The 11,748-nt window shown below is 39.6% G+C and overlaps 2 protein-coding genes and 1 non-coding gene across 3 annotated transcripts in view; 2 read left to right on the top strand and 1 right to left on the bottom strand.

Moving 5' to 3' along the window:
• ano3 (anoctamin 3) overlaps window positions 1-2,927 on the bottom strand; it is a 55,334-nt gene extending 52,407 nt beyond the window's left edge. The window contains exon 1 of the mRNA XM_026175590.1: window positions 2,882-2,927. Coding sequence (XP_026031375.1) covers window positions 2,882-2,921 — 40 coding nt within the window. The 5' untranslated portion in view covers window positions 2,922-2,927. The remainder of the gene's footprint in view (window positions 1-2,881) is intronic.
• Window positions 2,928-4,522: 1,595 nt separating this feature from the next.
• svip (small VCP interacting protein) lies at window positions 4,523-9,691 on the top strand. Its single transcript, XM_026175711.1, has 4 exons — window positions 4,523-5,186; window positions 5,458-5,508; window positions 6,455-6,571; window positions 8,845-9,691. Exons 1-4 carry the CDS (start codon window positions 5,124-5,126, stop codon window positions 8,857-8,859), a joined length of 246 nt encoding a protein of 81 aa, XP_026031496.1. The 5' UTR covers window positions 4,523-5,123; the 3' UTR covers window positions 8,860-9,691.
• Window positions 9,692-11,227: 1,536 nt separating this feature from the next.
• On the top strand, window positions 11,228-11,314 carry trnay-gua (transfer RNA tyrosine (anticodon GUA)). Its single transcript is given in 2 exon segments — window positions 11,228-11,264; window positions 11,279-11,314. It is a non-coding gene; the product is annotated as a tRNA-Tyr (tRNA).
• The last annotated feature ends 434 nt before the right edge of the window (window positions 11,315-11,748 follow it).

An 11,748-nucleotide genomic window follows, 5' to 3' on the forward strand; every position in this document is an offset into this window, starting at 1 on the left:
TTAAACTGAAATAATTGCTGTAATCAGTTAATGTGGAGGCTACGATTCATAGTCTTAAACAGGTCACACCAAGGTTAACCACATTTTAATTGTAAAAAGGAAAATAACAATCCTGTGTGTGTGTGTGTGTGTGTGTGTGTGTGTGTGTGTGTGTGTGTGTGTGTGTGTGTGTGTGTGTGTGTAATGAAGGGAGATGTGTATATTTAGCCTCATTAAGACCAACAGGAAGCTCACAGTCCAAACAACATGACTCAGTAACATTAAGAGTTTTCATGTCAGAAATGACTCTTCACAGATTTAATGTCTCATTTTAATGAAGCCCACAAGAAAAGTAAACTTTGGTAAGCAGACATGTTGAGTACAGTTTGTGACTGAAATGCCAAATGTTAAACTTTCTGCCATTAACGAGATCATAACACTTTGAGGGGATGATCAAAGAAAGTGCAACATCCAGGTCATCAAAGCTCTGGAAAACTAGTAGGGAGAAACATATTGCCAAAATGTGCTTGCGTCCATTAAAGATGTGCGTGCTAAGTGCAGCAGTATGTTCTCCTGAAGGTTTCAAAAACTATAGAGACATTAGGTATCGATTGATGAGCAGGGAACTTCCTACTCAAACTTCCTGGAAGATTGATTATTTATTTAAACAAGTGCGTTTCAAAGCTGACTAAATCCCCGTCTCAAACAGACGCGAATCTGCGATGAGCTGTCGAGGAAAGAGTGACTCCATTAAAAGCTCACAGCTCTGTTCAAAAAAACAATTTGAATGTCTGGCTCATTTTGGATTTTTTTTTTTAAGTGTTTTGGTTTATTTCCGTTTTACACGGCAGCCAAACTTTCCTGAGGGCTGGACTCACAAGCATGACCGAACACAACAAATCCCAGAAACACATACTGGACTTTTAACTGCTTAATGTGCTCGCACTCAAGCCAGCTAAAACTTGTCAACGTCAGCAGATGATAATGTAATTTTTCGTGATAAGTGTAGTCAGGTGCACATCTTCCCCTGCTGTTAATTCAATAAAAAGGGCCTAAGTGTTTATCATTTTAACACATGTAAGCTAAAGGGAGGTGCATGTCCGCGTATGGGAAATTTACTGTGTGGTATTTGCATTACACGATGACCACTCCAAGCTGTTATGAGCCTGGACAGCTTACATTAGTCTGTGTGAATCACTTTAGGCCACATAAATGGCTGTAACATGCATGCTTCTTTCTCTAATCCAAAGTGACTGAACAATATACTGGCCTTCTTCAGATTTATTAAAAAATGCATTATGAAGCAGCAGGTCTGTATGCATGGCCTGTCAACACTATAACAAAAAGAACAAAAAGAATCAAGTGTAACAAGAGGGCACAGGGGAAACCTCCTGTTGCCTTTATTATCCTTACTTTAAAAAAAAAAAGAGAAGAAGAGGATTTCAGAAAACACCTGCCTATGCTGGGTCATCAGTTTGTTCCTGATTTTTGTGTTTTTCTTTATATAAATTGATTGACATATGTTACAAAAGTCAGCAAGGAATCGGGTGTCCAGTGCTGGAAAGTTGAAAAAATACAAATTGTCAGCAAAAAAGGAAAAAAAATGTTGCATATTCACCTGAACACTCATGTCACTTTAAGCTACGGCCTCGTTTTTCATACAGAAGTTTCAGGTTAAAGTCATCCAGCTTCACTCTGTCATTCTGCAGTATTGTTTTCGTTACAGTTCATTGTTTTCAGCAAGAGATAACATTTTGCAGCGACTCTCGGAGCGTGAACTAACTGGGATTTTAAAACCTGACATTTACAAAATAAGCATCGTGGGCACAGTTACTTGGTCACGTCCCGGGTCGCTCGCTATCAGAAACTGTTTCTGTGACATCTCTGCTTCATGTGAGGCAGTCACAGGGAGAAGTGACCCAAATGGACCAGAATACACTCACAGCTTTGAACTCCTGATGACTTGCGACCACTTCATGACACTTCCTGCCGCGCCACCACGTCACGATTTGGCCCCCGCGCCCTCCCCCCTCCGCTCAAGAGCGCCTGTCCCCTGGTCATACATCGCCCACTCAGCACAGATGGGATAACCACAGCATTTACCATTTCCCCGATTGCCTGTGGCAGAGGTGATTTAGAGCAGCTAATAAAAGCCACTCCACTCGTGCGTTAGTTAGCCGCCTCATTGAACTGAATGACACAAGACATGTTTGTTGGATTTCGCTAGGAAAAAAAGAAAATAAGTTTCTTTACTTTTATCAGTCTGTGGCTTACCACTTAGGTTTTCAGTACAAGATTACAATGAGCTTTCCTGAGTGCTGTGCAGACACTGATAAGTTAGCATGCTCCAAGAAGGCGCATCAGTTCTAGTCAAGCACAAGCTGGGCCACTTTCTCTCTTCCTAACTTATAGAAAATGACATGAAGAACACCCACCTCTCCAAGGAAAATTATTATTGACCATGATGAAACTTCACTTCCAAGTGCTATTCATTTAACATCATGCTTCATTAATAAATTAACCCACCAGTATCAGTGTTCATCAGGAGCATTACCAGCATGTTTCATACATATGAAAGATTCATGCTCTCATCAGATGCTCATGTTGCAAGCACTATGAAAAGCATGCACTGCTACAGCATGCAATGTTATTGAATGACTGCATAATATTAGCGTTTGTTTATTCCACACAAAAAAGAGCGGGAAAACAGCTGAATATTGAACAGCATATACACGAGAGTATAGCCAGCAAATAGGTTTGTTACCAAAGGCAAAGCCATTAAATAAGCAAGCTGGGTGAAATAAGATAACGTTGTATAACAGATCATATCAAGTCTATCAAGTCAGCTAATATTAAGCCCTTTATTTTTACAGCTAGCTGCTCAGAAGTGAGCTGAACCTACCTGAGGAGGTGCCTAGAGCTTGTGACGCCTTAACTTCCATTGCATTTGCTTCCACCTTCAGTATAATTCCCCCATCAATAAGTTTCTGAATGATAACTTGCACAAACTGCAAACGCTGTGCAGCCTCATGGACCTGTCAGTCCCACAGTGCAGCACTTAAAGCTGTGAAATAGCCCAGACGCTGCAGCAGGGATGAATGGGTGGAGTTTGAGGTTTGGTCCGACAAAGAGGGGTACAACATTAAACTCTCAGACTATTGACTGTAGCATATTGAGTGCTTTATGGAACATTACTCATTTCACACACAAAGGTTTCTCGGGAGATTGTGTAAGTTAGAGTGTAAGTGTATTAAGAGAACATACTGTGAATCTATCCACCCCTTTAAGGGTCTTTTTTTTTTTTTAAATAAAAACTTTTTAGCGTTTTGTTGTGTTAATTCATTTTTGCTTCAAAACAAGATTTATAGGGAATAATGAACCCTAAACATTTGTTTACATTTTTGTTGATCTGATCATTTCAACATTTACTGTGCAGGTTATAGGGGGTGAATTCTGCTTGCAAGGTAGTTATGTGTACACCACGAAAGTCCTTGTGGGAATGAGAATAAAAGGATATAATATCCTGGTATTATAATATCTTATTACAGGGGAGTATATCCAGCAAAAACACTTGTTACCAGAGAGAATTACAATCTGTGATAAAAATTCTCAAAAGAGCAAAGATGATGTTAAATGCATAACTACCATTGGGAAACAAGAGCTTGTAATACCTTTTTTGAGTGTAAGTCAGTAAACCTTTATCAGATTTCACTGGACTCCATGCAGATGCCCAGATGACAATTGGATTTCACAAGTTAGATAACTAATTTACATACTTTCCCCAGGGATTAATAAAGTATTCTGATTCTCATTCTGACTGACAATAACTACCAAAATAAGTGACCGAAGACATTTTAAAATTTCTGCTAAGTAACGAGGCTTGTTTGTAGATCTGAAAGAACTTTTGTCGTATATTTTGTTATTATTTTGATTATGCGCATCCACATTTACATCAGGCTGAAGTGGAAGATCAGCACAGATGCCATACACAAAAAGGGGATGAGCAAGATCTAATTTCCTGAGATTCTTCAAAGTGTGCAGCAAAATCATGGATATTTTCTGTCACTCAGCTGTGGTGAACACAGTGTACTTTGCAGTGGTCTGCTGGGGAGCTGGTGACACCAGCATACTACATAAACCGATTAGGAAGGTTGGGTCTATGACTGGCTGCAAACTGGACACTTTTGTCGTGGTGGAGAATAGGTCTGTTATCCATCAGGGAAAATCCCAACTGCCCTCGGCACCCCTTACTGGACAAGCAGCAGAGCACTTTCTGTAACATATTCAACTCCACTCCCACCTGCTATCACTTGAATAAAACAGTTTATATATCTAGCAGAAATATACCTGCTAGTTAATATTAGTTATTAGGTTTATTATTATTATTATCATTATCATTACTATTGTCGTTGTAACAAAAGAATATAAAGTATTTCTCATTCGATTCGTTCCACTCTTCGCCACAAGGTGGTGCTGCTGACCTATCTACAAGCGAAGTATCCGCCCCTTGTCAGCTAGTTATGTTCAAAGTCCCGCTACACCTAATTGTTATTCAGAGAGTAAAAACTAAATAAGACTACAACTACTTACTGTACTGTCAACTGTTAAAAACAGTAGTAAATTTTTTGTGTTTTTCATGGTGGTATTGCAGTATGGTTACTCTTGTTTTTATTGGAGGCGAACAGTAAAAGAGTGTTTACTAACCTATCGCTAGTGAACATACTTTGGCTGACTCGTCAGCCAGTTGATCTCGGACCAAAACAAACTCAAAGGAGGAAAAAAAGCATTTGACTGAGGCGTCTGACTTCCACACTGCTGTTTTCCAAATGTCGCGGCGATTAAACAAGAGGTGCGAGGAGGAGTAATTTATCATGCGGCTTGGAGACGCAGCTGGGCTTGTAGTGGTAGCCGCTAGCTAGAATGCTAATGTTCCGTAGCTAACGGTAACGTTATGCCAGATGACCCAACAGCAGTAGTAGTAGTCGGGAATAGAAGCTGCTGCTGCTCCTATTTTATTTGCCTGAACTCTCACCCAGCATTATAAACGGGCCTGCCATCTAGTTAGTTTTGTAGTTAGGCACCACGAAAACAGAGAAAACTAATTTTCAGCGTTGCCTTTTACTGCCTAAATTAAAAACTGAAGTATGGGGATGTGCTTACCGTGCCTTGGTGGAGCAGCGGACGACGTTGTGGTCACTCCAGATCCTGTAAGTTAAGTTACTATGATTGTTATTACACAGCTTTAACAATAATTCGGTCAGCTGTATAGTAGTAATGAGTACGAATTGATATAGGAATTAGCTGAGCCCACGTGAATTTGATTAATCACCATTAGGACACCAATGGGCCCTGGTAGGTAACGCAGAGGAGGCGTTGACTGTATGTGAACAGCGGCATGTTAATAAGTATGCTTCAGGCCCAACATGCTTAGCTCAGAGAGGACAGCTTTAGCTCACAAGTTTCCCATGTTTCCAACAGGAGACCCGGAGACAACAGTTAGCTGAAGCCGCCGAAAAGAGACAAAAAGAGGTAAGTTACGACGAGTCGCGTCTTATTGTCCATTTTTCAAGTACTAAAACATTGTTACACGTGTGTAGTACATTTACCAGGTTACTGGGTGCAGCTCGCTATAGCAGAGGTGTGTTATTCAGTACAAGTACAAACATGAACTCTGCCATCACTCATTGAAATCAGCAGTGAAGTTGAATTGTGTTGTTTTTTGTTTTAGCTTTTTTATAACATCACTAGAAGTGCATTTTTGGTAGTAGAATTAAAATATGAATAAAAGTCACCATTCTTAAAGTGAGCTCTGTAAAAAAACAAACAAACAAAAGTTTCACCAAAAACTGAACTTCACAAAATGTATTATTTACCGGTATTTATGTATTGGACTGTGTCTTTGGCGCCACATACGTACCCAGTAATCTGGTAACTGAGTGCAGTATTAAAGGTGGAGTTAGTTTACAGTGTGGTGAGTATTTTTTATCGCACAGAAAACCCACTTGAAAAAGAGACGCACTAGAGTTCTCTCAAGGTAAGTAGACCTGGACCAGGGTGAAAAACTCTACCTGGCCAGGTGAGTCTTCTGGATTGGCTTAACTACCACAACCTTGTGCTCCCAGTCACCGTTTTCATCCTTAAATCTTCCAACACCATGACAGTTCACACTCTGATGCAGGTCAAAGCACTGGTCTCTAACAACCCACAGTCGTCTCAGTTGAGCAGCACAGCACTGCTGAAAGTAGCTGCTTCAACCTCCAGCTGAACTGCCTTATTTGGCAGTTGAATGCCCCCTCGCTGGTTGTGGTTGAACAAGCCTTGTGTGCACCTGAAAGGTTGTGGTAAAATAATTTATTAAAACCCACATGCATGCTTTTGAGACTGTTTGTATATGCTGAAAATATAGACAAAACAAAACACTTATTATCAAGCTGTTGCATCTTGGCACTTGATTATACCCCACACTTTTTTCCAGACGGCGTACAGGGGTGTTAAAAATCCAGAAGCAGTCGAAAGGAAAAGGAAAAAACAGGAAGAAGCTGAGAAACAAGCGATGAGCACCTCTGTGTCAGGTGGTGGTGGCGGGCTGAAGGTCAGTTGTGTGTTTATCCTCAAACTTAGCGGGTTAAAAACAGAAGTATCTGTTGTAGATAGTGGCAGTGGTGGGCCATAAACTCATGACTCAGAGGGAATCAAAGTGATCAAAAAACGCTTTGGTTATACTGAGAGACACAGGATTGCACATGCTCGATACCTCTCCTTGACCCATCTCCTCAGTAAAGATATTTCAACAAAATGAGACATCCTGCCTTCAGAGCCTCATTTAAAAGTTTGTCTTGAGTGCATCATAAATCTTATAGATGAGCTATACCTGTATTTTATCAACTCAGGTGTAAAAGTCCTTATGGCATGTCTTATTTTTAGGGCTACATTAAATAGAATTCATTAACTCATTAAAAAAGGTTTTTTTGCATCTTTAATAATTGAAACATCATATGATTAAAAAAAGAACAAGTTGCCCTTTTTAATCAACACTGAGATATGAAAACACAAGGCTAGAAAAGCTACGAACACAAAGTGGCACAACCAAGCCAACATAACAACAGGACCAACACACTATCAAACACAGTTCTGAATTATGTATTGGCATATATTTTTGTTCTTTAGACTGTGTGCTTATGCACTTTATCTTCAAGTAACATCATAAAAAATATTCACACTTCAATAAGGGGTAAAAAGGAATGGGGACACTAGGCTGCAGAATGTTTTTATTTATTTTTATTGTTTTAACGTAAATTCATGCACAAAATGTCTGAAACACAGCAGGGAGTTATTTGGAATTTGAAATATGAACTTTGGGTTGACATGGAGTTTATGTCAATCCAAACCACAGCAGTGAAGAAGATAACAGGGGTGTTTATGTTCCGGCCTGTCTGCAGAAACATTCAGCACCAGCATAGTTTCCATTGTTTTACTTCAAGTAATAAAGCAGAAACGCAAAACCTGAACACAGCTGCACAGCATGTAGTTACTAGGGGTGCAACGATACACAAAATTCACGGTTCGGTTCGATACTTTGGTGTCACGGTTCGATATTTTTTCGATACAAAAAAAAATGTTCATGCCTTTTTAATTTGTCATTTATTAAAATTATAAATATATATTTTAACTCAAAAGTACAGTTTTTAAATTTAATGTTGCTGAAACAACAAAGTAATAAAAAAAATATATATATCTGATTGAGGAATCACTCATCTTTGGAAAAGAGAGTTTATTACAGAGAAATGGCTCTTTCCAAAATAAAAGCTATACTATCCGCTTCTTCTGGGCTATATTCTCAGCAGCATATTAAACATATCAGGTCCCCATAAGGAGAATCATGTGCTAACGGCTGTCTAAATGACTCGGGTATGACTCGGGTTTGTAGCATGCGTGCTTGTTGTTTTTGTCTGCTTCCACTTGTCTTTGCACTAGGATGCTGTCGGAGTAAATGTGCAGTCATATTCGTTGTGTTCCCACTAGTGCTGTCAGCGTTAATCTCGTTGAAATGACGTTAAAGCCACAACACGGCAAATCTCCGTTAACGAGCTACCGTGGATCGCCCCGTGCGTGGGGCTGGACGGCGTCAACACGTTAACGAGCTAACTGCACTAACACACTAGTTCCCACCAATGTAATTGAGCATTGCGTGGTACATCCAACATACTGTTTTACTTTAGTCCATGACGCGCTTACCTTCAGGGTCATACGTCACATGAAAACCAAAATAGTTCCAAACGCCACATCTGAATGAGGGTGGGGGGGGGTTCAATTTGCCATGTTGCAAGGAGAGCTTAACTTCTGTCTCGCTAGCTTGCCCTGCGCTCAGTGAATCTGCATTCGACTACTCCGCCTAGGCTGCACTGTCGAGCGCAGATCCACTGAGCGCTCAACACAGACAGCATCGTCAGAAGGAAAGTTGATAAAATAAATTCAAAATTTTGTATTGTTCGATACATATGCGTACCGAACCGAAAGCACTGTATCGAACGGTTCAATATCGATACGAGTATCGTTGCACCCCTAGTAGTTACCCATAAGATGGGTTAGAAATCATTAAACACCACTTCGAGCATGTCTGTGTTTGTGTTCTTTTTTCTGGCCTGAACTTTACCAGTCAGCTTTTTAAAAAAAATTAAACTAGAAAAATCTTTGACATTTGCAAAAGAACTTTTATAATAGTTTTGAAGCTAATTAAAATGTGACTGTATTTTGAAGTGATTGGTTATTCTAGAGGATAATTTCATATCAATGATTGCTATTTATCATTGTGAATGATATACATTGTTGTAATTTGTTGTGTTGTGTTTTTCTTTTTTCCTGTAGTGGCAGGTGGGCTGAAAATCCTGATGGTAAAGTCTGAACTCGGATGTCTAAATATATAACGTATTGCTGCAAGATGACTTGAAAGATGTTGGAACTGCTGTCCGTTTTTACTTTTTCTTTCGTTTTCTTTTTTTTCTTTTCTTTGCTTGTTATGTATCTGTGTCATGTTATGAGTCTACAGTTGTCAGGTGCAAAACAGTTAAGTTATTCCACACAAAACACAGCAGAATTTGCCAAGTTATACAAACCAGTTTGTACCTTTGGTCGAGTCAGGGGTGACACAGTAATGTGCAAGCAAACACAATTATGTGAGATTTGTGTGAAGATTGATTAGATACAGTGTTGCAGTACAGTGACTCCCATTAGGTAACATGGAAGAACATCGCTATAATATGCAGTTGTACATTAATACAGAGCTTCCCTCAGTGTGTTTGGTTTTCCTAGTCAGAGTATTCCACGTATATCCATTAACAGTTGGATATACCTTTTTAGCATGAACTCACTTTGTGATGGGCTCTGTTATTTGGCAACTCAAAGACTAGTGCAAACAGTGCAAACTTGACTATCTTTACCCAACTCATAATGGGCTCCTTGCTCATCACCGAGGCGAGTCAGTGACACAGACCACATTGGGGTCATTATTTTGTGTGTTTGTATTGGGGGGAAAAATGGGTGTTTTGTGCTGAGAATGTAGGTGAACTCTATGTGGCGCATCTAATGCGGCGATTCCTTGGTAAGCACAAACTTTATACTTGACAAAAACTGCAGCAGCTAATAAATACTGCTGAATAATGTAGAGCACAGGTGTCGAACTCCAGGCATCAAGGGCCGGTGTCCTGCAGGTTTTAGATGTGTCCTTGATCCAACACAGCTGATTTAAATGGCTAAATGACCTCCTCAACATGTCTTGAAGTTCTCCAGAGGCCTGGTAATGAACTAATCATTTGATTCAGGTGTGTTGACCCAGGGTGAGATCCAAAACCTGCAGGACACCAGCCCTCGAGGCCTGGAGTTCGACACCCCTGATGTAGAGCAACTGTAGAGCACTCTCCAGCCAATAAGAATGCCCTAGTTCTTCGCACTAGTCTTTGCCCTACTTTAATAGAGCCCTTTTTTAAATTACTTTGTTTATCACGCACAGTTTTTGAGTTTGTTGCATTGAATTGTAGTGTATGCAAACACGGATGGAATGGCTGCTTAATCTAAATGAGAAATGTTTGTGAATTGCCATACTACAACTGAAGCTTTTGTTACACACTTATTTGCACACCATCAGCCAATATGCTCACTTTCGTTCGAAGGTTCAAGTCCACTACAATGGAAACGAGACTGAAGGAATATGAAGGAGAAAACGGATGTTTTAAGATATTTTCTTTGACTTACTTGGCTGAGTGCGTTTCTTACAGCCTTCCTTAAATGCTTCTGGTGCTCTTGTCATTTTGTAGAAGAAATCTAGCCAATGTTATTTGCTACAATAAATCACATTTCTGCTACCCTTGTGTCAATTTCATGCGTAGAATCACAGTTTTAGAGGTAATACTTAGTGGTAGAGTTTCACTGTTAATATAGTTGACAAAAATATAAGCAAATATTAATATTTACAGTTTGTGATGTGTCTAGAGTCGTTCAGGTGTAGCCAGAGATGTGCAAAGTCTTGAGCCACCCCCAATTTCTTTATATTTAAGGATTTTGTTTAATGTTGTCTGTGCCTCTTTTTTTTAAATGTATCTTTGCTTGTGTTGCTAAATAGACTGATAGTATCTTCTACTTTGTCACAGGAATGTTGTTTGTGGCTCCAAATGACTTGATATCATTCATGAGGGATGCATTTGACATTGTTTCACATATTATTGGCCAACAAATCATTTACAGCTGTTTAAATACGGATAATCACTTTTTGGCAAATACCGGAAATCACTTTTGGTCAGATGATTACTTTTTGACACACCACGGGTGTCTAATATCCTTTTGATAAATAGTCTGCAGACAGCAGGATTAAAACTGGTTATACAAATAAAGAAATAACCTGTTTTCTAAGTGTAATTACGACTGTCTTCTACTTTGTAATCAATCCGGGTCCGTTTGGACGCTTAAAAATATATAACTTGTGTTATAGATGTTGCAGTTTATCCTGCACTCCTGGTCTGATCGCTCTTGAAAAAGACTTTTTAAATGATTTTTTTTATTTAAACAGATTATCACGTTTTGCCACAACACCGGCTCACATGGCTTCGAATATCACATACGTCATCTACCCGAACCGTACGCGCTTCACAATCTCGCTGCCTTAAGGCGTAACTAATGACGTAGACCGACGCAGAAGTATTGTTCCGGTGTGTTCGTTAGCTCATCCACACACATGGATACGCTAACTGTCAGCGTCCCTTCGATAGCTCAGTTGGTAGAGCGGAGGACTGTAGACGTCACAGCTGAAATCCTTAGGTCGCTGGTTCAAATCCGGCTCGAAGGAGACATATTTTCACAATTTTCTTTTCGTCTAACTACAGTAAAATATCCTGAACGTTACAGGTCAGTGTCGTATTGAAACATTAGCTCTGTCTCCCAGAGTATACTGAAATAAGTATGTTCAGACATAAGCAAAGTCACAAACCAACATCATCGTTGCTGTGTTTTTATTATGAATATTATCCTGGACTCTTCTTCAGCTTCTGTGCAGACCTCATTATAACATATGTGCAAACAGCAACATGTTTCTTCATGCCCTTCAGCAACCTCTTATTAACGCCAGATTTTAATGCAGTATTAACCGGAGATGAATTACTGAGGGGACTGAAAATCACACAGTGTTCTTGGCTGACACACAAACTGCCTGTAACATCAGTTCTAGTTCCTACCGGACACGATGTCCACAAAATAAAAGAAACAGTATTAATGAACAAAACC

The sequence above is a fragment of the Astatotilapia calliptera genome, chromosome 7 (genome assembly GCF_900246225.1).
Source record: "Astatotilapia calliptera chromosome 7, fAstCal1.2, whole genome shotgun sequence".
Lineage (NCBI taxonomy): Eukaryota > Metazoa > Chordata > Actinopteri > Cichliformes > Cichlidae > Astatotilapia > Astatotilapia calliptera.